The 16,712-nt window shown below is 42.0% G+C and overlaps 1 protein-coding gene and 1 long non-coding RNA gene across 6 annotated transcripts in view; one reads left to right on the top strand and one right to left on the bottom strand.

Moving 5' to 3' along the window:
* The window catches only part of PARL (presenilin associated rhomboid like), a 155,572-nt gene that overhangs the window by 84,298 nt on the left and 54,562 nt on the right, over positions 1–16,712 (top strand). For all 5 annotated transcript variants that reach the window (XR_011853275.1, XM_072137286.1, XM_072137287.1 and 2 more), the window contains one exon: positions 2,988–3,058. Coding sequence is in view for 4 of the 5 variants with exons in the window: in XM_072137286.1 (XP_071993387.1) it covers positions 2,988–3,058 (71 nt within the window). In the remaining variant the exon portion in view is untranslated. The remainder of the gene's footprint in view (positions 1–2,987; positions 3,059–16,712) is intronic.
* Positions 2,483–10,708, bottom strand: LOC140118877 (uncharacterized). The gene is made up of 2 exons (XR_011853277.1): positions 10,616–10,708; positions 2,483–2,759 (listed from the first exon to the last, which is right to left on the bottom strand). It is a non-coding gene; the product is annotated as an uncharacterized lncRNA (long non-coding RNA).

A 16,712-nucleotide genomic window follows, 5' to 3' on the forward strand; every position in this document is an offset into this window, starting at 1 on the left:
TGTGTCTGTGCCTCTCACTCATGAATAAGCTGGACAGCTTGAATATGCTAATGACTCGTTGGACATTTCACAGGTCATTTGCATACAGCTTTAGGACCTCATTGCTTAAGTTTACAGGCATGTAGAGGGACAATGAAGGGATAGAGGCAATGCTCTCTAATGGCAGTTTATGAAAGTATATTTAGTTTAGGGGGGTTATTTTGCATGACGGGTTCTCTTTAATGAGTAGCTGCAATTTGCACAATTCATCTGATGGATACTCCTTACCTGGTGGTTCATTTACATACACCCCTAGCAAAACCAGACTGGGGATGTGATGTGTGAGGACAGTTTAACCGTACCTATAACCAGATTCACCGAGATACCTTTATCCTTATACAGTGTAAGCTATTAGAACGTGATATATTTATTTTTAGTTCCATAAGCAATAGGATAATGTTTGGTCGGCCTCCATAACTAAATGTATGCCCTTGAGGTATATTTATGAGCAACTTTATTTAATATGTGGGCATATATTTTCTTGCTGAGACTAGCAAGCATACTATAAGTGGGCTTAGATGCAGACCCGTATGTGTTCGAGGTTGTGCTCTAGGACTCCTTCTCTCACCACCCAGGTGATAAATCAGATGGAAAAACACAGGGAGCAATTCCACATTCAGGATAGTAGAGCAAAACGCTTCTATGTTCACACCCTTGTACGTATTACTCCATATACTCGCTTAGATCTCCCAGATACGTAGAAATATATTTCATTCGAATGGAATGGAAGAGGTAGGCAGCACCATAGTGTAGACTATCCAAGGGTAATTTTAATATCTTTTAAAAGTTATAATTAGTTTATTAAAAGGCCTATAGTATAAAAACAAATGCTGAACTCGCCAAACAGTCTTATCCTGACCCAGCCTGACTTCTTCTGGGGCATGACCTTGGTGTCATCATGTTAACTTTTGTTCACAAAATTTGTATCCAAACAACTTTCACATCAAAATAGAAAATTCTTTCTTAATACTCCATTGCTGCATATCCAAAATAACTTGGATTGTATCTTTTAAATATTTACATTTTACTTGTATGTAACCCGGGGACTGCCTGTATATATCAATTAAATATGTCTTCATGAGTTTTAACCTTTTTAGTCACGCAATTCAATAGAAACAAAAGTGAACCATATCCTAGTACTTTGTATATATTGCACATGTTACCATATACCCTAGCCTTCTAAACAGGTTATTCGCTATACAGGCATTCCCCTACTTAAGGACACCTGACTTACAGATGACCCCTAGTTACAGATGGACCTCTCTGCCAGAAGTGTCCTCTAATTAAGCCTGCTGGATACTTAGTTCCAGGCTGCAATGATCAGCTCTATGGTGTCCGTAATGAAGCTTTATTGATAATCCTTGTTCCCATTACAGAAAAAAATGTGAAAATCCAGTTGTAACTGGGACAAAAAAATGTTGTTTTTTTTCTAGAGCTGCAATTAAAAGTATACAGTTCCAACTTACATAGAAATTCAAGAACCTATCTTGAACGTAACCTGGGGACTGTCTGTATTACATTTTTTCATTTGTAAAAATCCAAGGTGCAAAGATTTCCATATCTAAACTTTGTGAATACATATCTGAAGGACTAATAATACTTATAGAAATAATAACATCTGTATAAGTGAAGCGGCTTGTAATGCTAAAAACCGCTCCTCATCATGATCAGCCAAGGTGTCAGATAGAGCTGCACTTATCCAATGTCAATACAAACCTAGATCTAACCCCGATACTAGTCCATAGTAACTTACACCATATTCAAGTGGTTATAGTATATATGTTTCTCATAAAATATAGTCTTTGTTTGCATTTGTACTCTCAAATTTGTAAAGTGCAAAATATTTTTGTCTATCTAAATAATATTATACCATCTAATAACATATAAAGTGCAGAATCCAAATACTCCAAACCTATATACAGTGTGAAATATTATGAAAATGTCAAAAAAGTTTTATACCATATCCTTACTTATATATTACAAACTCCCCACCAAATAGGTCTATATCAAAAAGATAATTCTTGTATCCTACTGTAAAAAAAAAACTTTTGATTTCAAAATCAATGTTTAACACTGGTGATTGTAAGCTATTAAGTTGATAGATCCAGAAACTTTCACGTTGGTTTATCTTTTTATTTATGTCCTCTCCTCTACAATGTTCCCTCACAATTTTCAAACCAAAAAATACTATGCCTTTAGCGTAACTTGCATGTACACTTGTATAATGTGCTGGGACACTGTGTGTTGCAAATCCCTTTTTAATGTTTCAGTTTTCTACCTGTTCTACCTACATATACAAAACTGCATGGGCATATCAAAGCATAAATCACAGACTGAGAATAACAGTCTATATATTCATTTATTTCATATTCTTTTGTTTTTTTTTGTGTTCCAAAATTTCTTCACAATGGCCCTATCTTCCAAAGATCTCATTTTGCATGAATTGCATGTTTTACACACAGAAAATCTTTTCCCACTTGTTACCCGTTCCTTAAAGTTTTTTTTATAGCTCAAGGTAACAATGTCCCGAATGTTCAGTGCTTTTTTTCCTTCACTTTGACTTGAAATATGAACTATGTGGAAAGAGCATGTGATACCCCACAAAAATGGTTTATCACTGTTTTAGTATTGGCCAAATGTTTTAATGCATACCACCACCACCACACAGCCACATTCCTCAGAGCAGTACCGGTCTTCTCCATATATATTACAGCAGAGATCTAAAAAAAAAAGTCCAGTTAAAATCCTAAACATAATTGCATTTTCATAGTACTGTCTTGAAGTTTCATTTTTGTTTTTGTAGGCTTCCTTTTTAACCCCTGTGTAGAATTACTAAGTCACAGATTTAAAGTCAGGGACCAGTCTTGGTCAGTACAGTTCAGCTAAAATAAATATAGTTTATATTAACTTTATTATTGCTTTTTTAAATAAAATGTACTCTTTTATAGGAGTTGTGTCTACATTTGCAAGCTATGTTTGCAAAACCGCCACTGGACGCTTTGGCCCATCCCTTGGTGCTGTAAGTATTTTAATTTCATTTTCCTTTTACATTTTTAACAGTATAACAAAAAAGTAAAATATCTAGCAATATTTAGCATAAAAAGTATTATACAGAGCTTTGGATGTACAAGTTGCTACTGGAAGTGATATCATCAACCTTTTACAACTACTCGTAATTGAGTACCAAAATAGTCAATGATTAGCGAGACAGTTTGGACACGTAAATCTCTACCATCCTAGTTCAATGTGGTTAAAAATAAAAAGACAAGAGGGGCATACATACACAGAAGACAAAGCCGACATATGTATGTATGTATATGCAGGATCAGCACCAGTTATATTTGGGTTCCTTCTTGTCTGAGCTCATCCATCCACAACCTAATCCCAGGTTTTGTCAAACAATGAAACCTGATTATTGAGGAAGATGGTCATGGATTCCAGACTGCAAATTTCTCTGATCCTGGTCAAGAGTTCCAAACAGGAGGGAGGGGCTGCTCATTTCCAGAATTGTGATATTAAAAACCTTGCAGCGGTAAGAATGTGAAGGTCTAGCCTAGTAGCCGTTTTACCCATTGGTTGAGGGTATACATTCAGACATATAGAATATTGTCCCGATAGTCTACTATATCAGCATATCTGAACCTTTGACATGCCATGGTTTGGTATCAGCCCGGACCCCAAATACTGCATGGATGGAGTGTGTTGGAAAGACTGCATAGAGGAGCACTGAGACACCATTGGGAATTTAGCAATACAGGTTTTCCAAATCTTAAAAGTGAAGGATATTGAGCCAAGGAGGGGAGTATCCAGCAAGAGTACATTCCATGACCACAAGTAAGAATTAGTATGGAAGGGGACGAGGCACAGTTTTTCTATTTCCGTCCATTTAGAGAATGCTAGTAACGTGGACCAGGCTGGTATCCATCTTAGATGAGTCGCCCAATAGTACTTAATTAAATGTGGTCCTGAGAGACCACCCCTACACTTGTGGGAAAAGAGCACCGATTTTGGGATTCTGTGTCTTTTTTTTAGCCCATATGAAGTGGAGGATAAAGGCCTTCAGGGATCTAAGTGCTCTCAATGGAACAGGTGATGGGAGGGTTTTGAATAAATATAGTAATTTAGACATGATGGTCATTTTGATGGCCGCTATTCTACCAAACAGAGGCGAGGGGAGACTGTCCCAGTTGTTCAGTAAAGTCTTGCCGGATTATCGTTGCCACAGGCTCAATTCAGAGTATGGACAGGAGTGGGGAATGTGCAACCATGTTACGTACCATTTTTGATCATAATGAGGGAGTTCTATCCTTAACAGGATTAGGGATAAGGGTAATATAGGAGTGGGCAGGGCCGGATTAAGGGTGGTGGAAGCACCGAGGCGCAGAGCGGCGGGGCCCTCCCCATAATTTAAGTAAATGTTGCTAGAAATAAATTTATACGGCCGCCCCAGATAGATATATATATATATCTCTCCAGCTCCCCTAAAATAACGGTATACAGCCCCTTATAACAGTGGTGGCGAACCTATGGCACTGGTGCCAGAGGCGGCACTCAGAGCTCTTTCTGTGGGCACCCGGGCCATCGCCCCAGCACACCAGACAGGACTCAAAGAATCTTCCTGCAGTTCCAAACAACTTAAAAGATGCTGCTTTCGGTCATATTTTGATACTTACTTTGCTACTTTGGACTGTAGAAAGAGGGAGAATGAGTAGACAGGGCCGAATTATCTTTGGAGGATCTCCTGCTGGCCCCACGATTTTCTCTGTGTACAGAGGGACACTGGAAAGAAACTAAAATGATGAAAATTTTCCATCTTTCTACTGTGTTGCTGTCCTCAGGAGGCCAATATGATTGAAAGTTGTTGAACAGGGAGCAATAAGTTACTGCTTTAATTTTAAGTTGGCACCTCACGATAAATAAGGGGGGTTTTGGGTTTCAGTTTGGGCACTCGGCCGCTAAAAGGTTCGCCATCACTGCCCTATAACTATATACAGCCTCCAATAGCTTTATACAGCCTACTTATAACTATATACAGACCCCTATAACTATATACAGCCTCCTATAACTATATACAGCCCCCCTAGAACTACATACAGCCCCCCTATAGCTGTATACACCCCTCCCCTATAACTATATACAGTCTTCCTATAACTATATACAGCCTCCCTATAACTATATACAGCTTACTATAAGTATATAGCGTCTCCTATCACTATATATAGCCCCCTATAACTATATGAGCCTCCTATAACTATATACAGCCCTCCTATAACTATATACAGCCGTAGATAAAATAATAAAACTGTACTCGCCTTCCTCCATTCCCCCAATGAGCCACCTCCGGTGTTAGCATACAATTCGGGCTCCACCATCTTGTCGGGCCCCGATTATCTATGGCAGAGCAGGGAACTTATTGTTCCCTCGCTCTGTTATGATACTGCCCAGATCTCTGAACCGGCTGTTTAAGCAGCAGCCGGTTCAGAGAAAGGCCGAACCTGCACGTACTGTGAGCGTACCATGCGATATTTAGGTCCTGTCCTCATTTCGTGGGGACCCCCTTAAGGGCAAAGTGCTAGGGGCCTATAATCTGCTCTAGCTTTGTCATGTGAGGGAGTAACACCGTAAAGAAAGACTGATAGTACAAATAAGTTGGGCTTTCCGGAACTAGGGACTTTCCATTTGGCATTTATCTTATCACTTTCTCAATTTCTTCTGACATTAGGGCAGCCTTGAGGCCTTCAAGGGCTTCTGAAGGAAGCCAAGAGAGAGAACAAGATTGCAGAAACTCTGTCCTCCTCTGTCAAAAGCATCGGACAGAAAGTACAATTTAGCAAAGTAATCCCAAAACCTTTAGCTATTGCCCGTTGGTCATGGAGCAAAGAACCCCCTGAGTTACCGATGACATGTGGGGTCTGGTTGTCTCTTCACTCCCTCAGTTGCCTTGGTAGTACAGTATAGGGCATGTCCCCCTGCTTGTAATATTGCTGCTTGGTAAAAACTAACAATTTCTCTACCGTCTGCTTTTGTATTTCCCTAAGCCGTTCCCAAATTTCTATCAAGTGCCTGACGTGTCTGTTGGGTAACAGAGCGGCTTCCTTTTTGGTTATCTCCCTTCTAAATTCCTTGTCCAACTGAGACCTGTTTTTTTAAGGGGTGTTCCCATTTCAGCAATTAAATGTTATCGTTTGTATAATGAAAAGTTGTACAATTTTCCAATATACTTTCTGTATCAAATGCTCACAGTTTTTTAGGTCTCTGCTTGCTGTCCATCTATGGAAACCTTCATTGTTCATTCCCAATGAACAGAAATCTGAATGCGGTTACGCAGGTGGATGACTTGTTATATCCCCTGTCATGTCATGTCACACAGATGCATTGCTCGTTACACAGCTTAATGATCTGTGCAGCTGTGTGACCATAGTTTTGGGGTAAACACAGAGATTTTCCATAGAATGACAGCAATCAGGGATCTAGAAAACTGTGAGAAATTGATACAGAAAGTATATTTAAAAAAATGGGAAAACCTATTTAGCCTTGCCCCCTGTTCTATGCAATGTCCCCTAAACAAGCCTTTTGTGCTTCCCACATCATAAGTAAGGAGGGGATGGAATCCTCATTAAAGTGAAAGTATTCTTTCAGGGCCTCCATAAGTTTTTTCCTAACTTGTTGTTCTTAATCAAAGCCTCATTCAGTCTCTCATTTGTCCCTAAGCTTCAAAATGACTAGTGCATGGTCAGATCACAAAATGGTCACAAATCCAGTAATCTATGGGGGTGTGGGTACCGTGTACCGTGAAGGATCTGTCCCCCAGGGTTGCTAACCCTGAAGAAAATCCTATAGTGCATAGCTTCTTATAACTCTTCGGAAGGCTGATGTAATAGATCTCTGGCGTAGGCGTAGATTGTCAACTGCCAGCCTATCCAATGATTACACTGAAGTCCCCTTCCAAGAGTAGCGGGTCAGAGCCTACTGAGTTTATTGAAAACCTTTATAATAAAACAGACCTGAGAGGTGTTTGGGGCCTAAATGTTGCACAGGAGTATGGGAGAACCATACATTATTTTACAGGGCAAACTGTATCTTCAGTTTTGATCTGAGATTCTGGATTCAGCCACGATGGGGCATAAGGCAGAGAGTAGGATTGCCACTTCTGCCTTCTTGCGTTCATGTGAAGCCATATAGGAGACCGGATATAGATGTTTAGCAAAGTTATAATTGCCTGCGTCGTCAGTGTGTTTCCTGCAGAAACACCACCTATGCCTTTAATTTAATGAGTGTGAGACCCTTTAGTTAAGTCCCTTTACATTTAAAGTCAGGAGTTGGACCATGGTACTGTGCTAGTTAATAGACTTTAGCAAATGGTGTGTGAGGTGCCTGTGTGACTAGTAGAGGTGCCAGTAGGGAGATCAATGGTAAGTAGGAGAAAGGGTCGCATATTGGAGGAAGAGGATATCTGGTTTGTACTTGCCCCTGGAGCCAGGAACTTAGTGGGGAGCGGAGACCAGTGGAAGACACAGAAGGGGGACCACTAATAAACAACAAACAAAAATGAGAAAGTAAGTCAAGTACCAGAGAAGGAGAGGAAGGCAGAGGCAGAAAGTATAAGACAAGACTGCCCTTACCGGTGTAGGTCACCACAATCAACTGAAGGGAAATAAAAAAACTTCCTCTCTGGGCACAGAATCAATTGTAATACCCTTGGCAGGGACAAAATAACACATATATGATTAAAGTGGACCAACAGGTTATAAAGGTATTCACTGACTGAGGAACTCCAAAAAAACTAATAGATTTTGGCTGGCTATTGAAATTACAGTAGGGACACGATCCGGATCTGTAGTTACCCTTGGGGATTTCTTTCTGAAGCCGGGTACCTCTGGGGATGAATATCTGCTGTCCCGGAGAGTTGTGCCATGGAGGGGCTGGCATAGGCTCAGTGTCTGTCATGTGTTTGACACTGTACGTCTCAGGGGAGGACACCCACTCAGGAGATAGTTCTGCATAGCAGGAGAAAGTGGGTGTAAGCAGATGGGGGGCCTCTTTCCGGAGAGAGCAGACACCGTAGGTTTGGCAGCTCCTGCTGTCTGGGGAATTTTGTTCCCCTCTTTGCATCTTTTTTTTGGAGGAGCCCCTCTGTAGCAAAGTCAGCACCAGGGCACCTTGTGTGTGGCCATCTTCCCCGGCATCCAGCCACGCCCCCTTTTCCTATGACATTTAATGGCGTTGAAACAACATTTTTTTCAAAGTTCCTTGGTTGATACAGCAAAGTTATATCCACATGGTAGCAAGGTCTACATTGTACTACCATAGACTACGAAGGGGTCCTTGTTTTGCGAACCATCATGGCAGGGGGAAGCTCCCTGTTCCTGTGCGGGAGTTGCCGAGTCCTGGCACCAGGTCTGTGTGTGAGGTTCAGCTTTGCTCAGTGGGTACCTCTTCCTGGTGGACGACGTGGGTGACATCATGGCTGATGAGGGGCCTCTTTCCAGAGAGAGCATCTGGTGTCGCTAGATGGGGCACCATCAGACACCATAGGTGGCGCGGACCCAGAGCGGAGAAACAGCGTGAGTGCCATGGTGCGCAAGTCAGAGGCTCTGACATTTAATAGTGTCGAAACTACATTTTTTTTTCAAGGTTCCTTGGTTGATACCACAAAGTTTTATCCACATGGTAACAAGGTCTACATTGTACCACCATAGACTATGAAGGGGTCCTTAGGCTTCCTTAAATATTAAAAGTATTATTATCAGCCTCCCTAAATGGCCCAGCTAACCTTATTCCACACCCTACAGAACCCACAGTTGGTTCTGTAGAGGCTTTGGCAGTACTCCCAGACACATTAGATTCTATCTTGTGGACCACCTCTCCTTCTATCCCCCCTCCGCTCTATTGCCAATCCTATTTCCAAATCTTGCCTCAGGGTATAAGATTCTCTCAAGTTTTCTGCAGGCTTATCTTTACACATTTGTCTTTCCTCCCTTTTTTCGTACCCCAATGCCCCCTCCTGGTTTGGAGTCCTCTTCAGTTTATTTTATTTTTGTCTACTATTATTTGGTAAAATACAGCTCAACCATGCAATGTTCCAATGTTTGGCATTATAGATTAAATAGTCCTTTCAGAGGTATCCAAATGGTTCTGTTGGGAAGTCTGTTGAACCTCCAAAATATAGAATCCTGGCACTCTAAGAAACAAATGTTTCTTTATTATTGCAGTTTATAATCACATATCACATAGTCAACTTAAAGGGGTATTCCCATCAGGGCATTTATATTTAATTAAATTCATTTGCCACATGTGTAAACATTTCTTCAATTGGATGTTAATAAAAAAATGTTCTTGTGTGAAGATCATTTCTCATAAATGTAGTCATGTTGACCCTTAGGAATGAGATATCTTCCTCGGATACGACCACCTGACACTCTGGCTGCGGTGGCCACACTTGCGCTATAGAGTCCTGCTGGACCAGCAGGATTCAGCAATCATTACCATAGGACGGCTGTAGGACATGAAGTAACTCCCGGACATTTCATATACAAAAACAATTTGTTTCTATTTGTTTGTATCTGGGGAAGCTATCTCGTTTCTAAGGGACCATATAACTACATTTATGAGAAATTATCTTCTCACAGGAACATCTAATTGAAGAAATGTTTATTTATGGCAGATTAATGAAACTGAATGTGAGTATACCCCTTTAAGTCATGCATTTAGAGTGTACAAACGTGTGTGGGGTAAATACCGTATTTTTTGCCCTATAGGGTGCACCGGACTATAAGGCGCATTAGTCCGATGCGCCTTATATATGTAATAATTACATATATAAGGCGCGGGGTCCGGGGGCGTGGCGGAGGTCCGGGGGCGTGGCGGAGACCCGACGGGACGCGTCGACGGGACGCGACGCCGAGACGCGACGGGGAACGCGGGGAAGGTGAGGGGGAGGTGGAGGAGGGCAGCGGACCATACTTACATAGGTCCCCGCTACCGGAGACAGCAGATCTCCAGCGGGAACTGCAGACCACGCGGCAGAAGTTGTTCGTGCCGCGTGGTCTGCAGTTCCCGCTGGAGATCTGCTGTCTCCGGTAGCGGGGACCTATGTAAGTATGGTCCGCTGCCCTGTGCCCAGCGCCATACATAGGGCGCACCGGACTATAAGGCGCACTTTGGATTTCCACGGAAATCCAATGCTTTTAAGTGCGCCTTATAGTCCGGAAAATACGGTAAGTTAAAATACGGTAAAATACATAGCACAGCATAGTTTATACCCACCAACAATTCAGTACCTAATAGTTGGTGTTAAACCTTACTGTATGCAGAGGTATAATTAACAAGTTGTCACAGTTTTGAGAAAAATTTTACCATCTGAACAGGTGCATAGCAGGTATGGTAATTGAGCAATTCCATCACAATAGGATGGTTTATACAAACCAAAATTCAGTACTGAATAGGTGGTGTTAAACGTACTAGTTGTAGCAAGGTTTTTTTCCAATCTACCCCTTGCCTTGGTCTCCAAACCATAAAATCTTTAAAAAAAAAACACATCATCCCTTGTATTCGTGAACAAAATGCTTTGACACACCTGTTTTTTTGCAACTGACTTGGTTCCATCACCTAAATGTCCTTTGGGTTCTATCCTTTACTTGCATGTTTTCTTCCATTCTGTAACATAGACAAATGATACAATACAAATTGGTCATTGAACAGTACGGTAAATTGTGGTGTTCATTTGTGGATTATGTCGGAAGAAAAAAAGTGTACCGTGTTTTGATAGGTCAAATAAAGTAACCTTCTTGAGATTGCTTTTAATGTTAACTTTTAATGTTAATGACTCCTTCATACCGAGGGTATTATGGCCAGGACTGGAAAAGTGTTTTGCCACAGGTAGATGTTACTGCTCATCTTTTATTGTGTGGCGATGAGACCTCATCCGGGCTTTAAGTTTTTGTCTTGTCTATCTCTCCAATATAAAGACCCCCCACATGACATTTTGTGCACACAATCAGGTAGACCACATTAGAAGTGGAATATGAAAATGTCCCAAATGTGCATTGTAAGTCACAACCAGAGGTACCCGATTGTTGTTCACCTTGGTTTTGGAGAAGATGCCTCCTGGGTATTCTGGTGGCTCTACTGATTTGATTGTTAAAGGGGTTATCCGGGTTTTAAAAATTACCTAGCGCCGGGCTGGGGAGGGCTAGTTAAACATAATAAACATGTACTTACCTCGTCCGGCGCCGCGGTCCCTTCGATCCATGCCCCTGTTTGTTTACAGGGGCACGGAAGCCGCGCACAGGGAGCTTCCGGTCCGCGATGTGGCCGGCTCCTCCCATCCGTCCCTATCTCTCAGCGTTGTAAGCGCTGGGAGATGGTGTCGCATGGGAGCATCTGGCCGGCCAGAAGCTCTCTGTGCGCACTTCTAATGAATCCGGCGCACAGAGAAGACCGGCCGCGGCGCGGGACATCGGCAGCACCGGAGGAGGTAAGTACATGTTTATTGTGTTTAAATAGCCCTCCCCAGCCCGGCTATAAGAAATTTTTTAAACCCGGATAACCCCTTTAATAAGCATAGGATGGTATCCATGATTTAGTAATGTTTTCCTATGAATCCTTAGATGACTGTCACTGTCCGTTGGACTGGAGCATATATGATTATATTGGATGGCCTGGCTGTGGATGATGGATTTTTTATATATGTTTAGGGTGAAAGCTGTCCTATCTCACGTATGAAGGCCGATCAATCAGTTTTTGAAATAGGGATGTCTGGATACAGTAATTTTTATGGTTGTGTCTAAGAAGTTTATGTCAATGTATGAGAAGTTTAATGTCAGGTTTATTGAAATAGGTGGAATGTGGGTAGGGGTTATTTTGGGAAATGTTGAGAGGGAAGGTGTTGTTTTTGTTTTTCAAGCCAGCATAAATACTTTTCCTTTAGCTGATTGCTATCTACCTGACACTTTAGATAAAGAGATCACACTAAACCGATACCTCAGCAGCGGAATGGCTACTAATAGAGATGCTCTATTAATGGTTATTTTGAGATTTATTGGATATGACTGGGACTTTCTTGGGATGTGAGAAGAGTGGGAGACCCGAACAAGCGGGGGGCAGTACTAGACACTATCAAGAGGTATTGCTGCGCAATATGTTGTCTACACATCTTACTGCGGAGAATACTAAATACTTGTCTTGATCGTGGGCGGGTATGTCATATCACACAGTGCACACATTCCTCTCCAGGAGTGTTAGTGTTATTATATAAATGAAAAAAACATTTAAATGTCATAGTTCACTGATAAAGATGGCTGATATGTATGACTCCATAGTGAGCTCTGTAACACACAGTTCCTCCTGTTAGTGGTCTACATACCACCACCATACTCGGCAGTTGTTTTAGGTAAAGTTTTGCAGTTTATTGAAAGGATGCCCTCTTTACCAATTTTATTATTTGGAGATGTTAACTATGTCCTAGATAGATCCTAGGATACATTTAGCCCAGCACAGGCCTCAGTAGTGGGAGATGCAGTCAGTTCCTTTGGTAGAATAATTTCTGACCTCGGCTTTTGGAGGGCACTGAATGTACTGCACAGACAATACTCTTGTTATTTTAGTTCTCATAGAACTTTATCCAGAATAGATCTAATTGGCCCTGTTACCACTGGTACCTAAAGCAGCATATCTTCCAAGACACCTGGCAGATCATTCTCCTATGGTAGTACAATTTCAGCCTGTGCGGAACCAGGACAATGGCTCGCAAAATTAGCGTTTCAACCCTTTCTGGCTGCCAATTCTGGCAGAAAAGGGCTAGATGGGGAATTTAGAAAGACAGCTGCAGGAATATATTTCCCAGAAAACTGACTCAACAAACCCTCTCATAGCAGGGAATTGCCTTAAATCATTCCTTAGATCAGATAGGGGTACAAAAATATATCCTTCCATACCTAGTAACTCCCTTACCTTCCCCCACAATTATTCTATACAGCGTATGGCATAAATGATCCCGCTACCAAACCACTTAGAAGATCCAGAGATCCTACCAACCTTCTCATCAGTGCCTTAGAGGCTAAGCCTCCTGAGGGATTTCGATCCATGCCCCTGTTTGTTTACAGGGGCACGGAAGCCGCGCACAGGGAGCTTCCGGTCCGCGATGTGGCCGGCTCCTCCCATCCGTCCCTATCTCTCAGCGTTGTAAGCGCTGGGAGATGGTGTCGCATGGGAGCATCTGGCCGGCCAGAAGCTCTCTGTGCGCACTTCTAATGAATCCGGCGCACAGAGAAGACCGGCCGCGGCGCGGGACATCGGCAGCACCGGAGGAGGTAAGTACATGTTTATTGTGTTTAAATAGCCCTCCCCAGCCCGGCTATAAGAAATTTTTTAAACCCGGATAACCCCTTTAATAAGCATAGGATGGTATCCATGATTTAGTAATGTTTTCCTATGAATCCTTAGATGACTGTCACTGTCCGTTGGACTGGAGCATATATGATTATATTGGATGGCCTGGCTGTGGATGATGGATTTTTTATATATGTTTAGGGTGAAAGCTGTCCTATCTCACGTATGAAGGCCGATCAATCAGTTTTTGAAATAGGGATGTCTGGATACAGTAATTTTTATGGTTGTGTCTAAGAAGTTTATGTCAATGTATGAGAAGTTTAATGTCAGGTTTATTGAAATAGGTGGAATGTGGGTAGGGGTTATTTTGGGAAATGTTGAGAGGGAAGGTGTTGTTTTTGTTTTTCAAGCCAGCATAAATACTTTTCCTTTAGCTGATTGCTATCTACCTGACACTTTAGATAAAGAGATCACACTAAACCGATACCTCAGCAGCGGAATGGCTACTAATAGAGATGCTCTATTAATGGTTATTTTGAGATTTATTGGATATGACTGGGACTTTCTTGGGATGTGAGAAGAGTGGGAGACCCGAACAAGCGGGGGGCAGTACTAGACACTATCAAGAGGTATTGCTGCGCAATATGTTGTCTACACATCTTACTGCGGAGAATACTAAATACTTGTCTTGATCGTGGGCGGGTATGTCATATCACACAGTGCACACATTCCTCTCCAGGAGTGTTAGTGTTATTATATAAATGAAAAAAACATTTAAATGTCATAGTTCACTGATAGATAAAGATGGCTGATATGTATGACTCCATAGTGAGCTCTGTAACACACAGTTCCTCCTGTTAGTGGTCTACATACCACCACCATACTCGGCAGTTGTTTTAGGTAAAGTTTTGCAGTTTATTGAAAGGATGCCCTCTTTACCAATTTTATTATTTGGAGATGTTAACTATGTCCTAGATAGATCCTAGGATACATTTAGCCCAGCACAGGCCTCAGTAGTGGGAGATGCAGTCAGTTCCTTTGGTAGAATAATTTCTGACCTCGGCTTTTGGAGGGCACTGAATGTACTGCACAGACAATACTCTTGTTATTTTAGTTCTCATAGAACTTTATCCAGAATAGATCTAATTGGCCCTGTTACCACTGGTACCTAAAGCAGCATATCTTCCAAGACACCTGGCAGATCATTCTCCTATGGTAGTACAATTTCAGCCTGTGCGGAACCAGGACAATGGCTCGCAAAATTAGCGTTTCAACCCTTTCTGGCTGCCAATTCTGGCAGAAAAGGGCTAGATGGGGAATTTAGAAAGACAGCTGCAGGAATATATTTCCCAGAAAACTGACTCAACAAACCCTCTCATAGCAGGGAATTGCCTTAAATCATTCCTTAGATCAGATAGGGGTACAAAAATATATCCTTCCATACCTAGTAACTCCCTTACCTTCCCCCACAATTATTCTATACAGCGTATGGCATAAATGATCCCGCTACCAAACCACTTAGAAGATCCAGAGATCCTACCAACCTTCTCATCAGTGCCTTAGAGGCTAAGCCTCCTGAGGGATTTCGATCCATGCCCCTGTTTGTTTACAGGGGCACGGAAGCCGCGCACAGGGAGCTTCCGGTCCGCGATGTGGCCGGCTCCTCCCATCCGTCCCTATCTCTCAGCGTTGTAAGCGCTGGGAGATGGTGTCGCATGGGAGCATCTGGCCGGCCAGAAGCTCTCTGTGCGCACTTCTAATGAATCCGGCGCACAGAGAAGACCGGCCGCGGCGCGGGACATCGGCAGCACCGGAGGAGGTAAGTACATGTTTATTGTGTTTAAATAGCCCTCCCCAGCCCGGCTATAAGAAATTTTTTAAACCCGGATAACCCCTTTAATAAGCATAGGATGGTATCCATGATTTAGTAATGTTTTCCTATGAATCCTTAGATGACTGTCACTGTCCGTTGGACTGGAGCATATATGATTATATTGGATGGCCTGGCTGTGGATGATGGATTTTTTATATATGTTTAGGGTGAAAGCTGTCCTATCTCACGTATGAAGGCCGATCAATCAGTTTTTGAAATAGGGATGTCTGGATACAGTAATTTTTATGGTTGTGTCTAAGAAGTTTATGTCAATGTATGAGAAGTTTAATGTCAGGTTTATTGAAATAGGTGGAATGTGGGTAGGGGTTATTTTGGGAAATGTTGAGAGGGAAGGTGTTGTTTTTGTTTTTCAAGCCAGCATAAATACTTTTCCTTTAGCTGATTGCTATCTACCTGACACTTTAGATAAAGAGATCACACTAAACCGATACCTCAGCAGCGGAATGGCTACTAATAGAGATGCTCTATTAATGGTTATTTTGAGATTTATTGGATATGACTGGGACTTTCTTGGGATGTGAGAAGAGTGGGAGACCCGAACAAGCGGGGGGCAGTACTAGACACTATCAAGAGGTATTGCTGCGCAATATGTTGTCTACACATCTTACTGCGGAGAATACTAAATACTTGTCTTGATCGTGGGCGGGTATGTCATATCACACAGTGCACACATTCCTCTCCAGGAGTGTTAGTGTTATTATATAAATGAAAAAAACATTTAAATGTCATAGTTCACTGATAGATAAAGATGGCTGATATGTATGACTCCATAGTGAGCTCTGTAACACACAGTTCCTCCTGTTAGTGGTCTACATACCACCACCATACTCGGCAGTTGTTTTAGGTAAAGTTTTGCAGTTTATTGAAAGGATGCCCTCTTTACCAATTTTATTATTTGGAGATGTTAACTATGTCCTAGATAGATCCTAGGATACATTTAGCCCAGCACAGGCCTCAGTAGTGGGAGATGCAGTCAGTTCCTTTGGTAGAATAATTTCTGACCTCGGCTTTTGGAGGGCACTGAATGTACTGCACAGACAATACTCTTGTTATTTTAGTTCTCATAGAACTTTATCCAGAATAGATCTAATTGGCCCTGTTACCACTGGTACCTAAAGCAGCATATCTTCCAAGACACCTGTCAGATCATTCTCCTATGGTAGTACAATTTCAGCCTGTGCGGAACCAGGACAATGGCTCGCAAAATTAGCGTTTCAACCCTTTCTGGCTGCCAATTCTGGCAGAAAAGGGCTAGATGGGGAATTTAGAAAGACAGCTGCAGGAATATATTTCCCAGAAAACTGACTCAACAAACCCTCTCATAGCAGGGAATTGCCTTAAATCATTCCTTAGAGGGCTACTTTTCCAGGCAGTGTCAAATATAAAAAATTACTCCAAAAAAGTAGTACTTGCCCTAGTTTCAATAGCAAAATACACAAAAGCAGTTGTC

The sequence above is a fragment of the Engystomops pustulosus genome, chromosome 2 (assembly GCF_040894005.1).
Source record: "Engystomops pustulosus chromosome 2, aEngPut4.maternal, whole genome shotgun sequence".
NCBI lineage: Eukaryota > Metazoa > Chordata > Amphibia > Anura > Leptodactylidae > Engystomops > Engystomops pustulosus.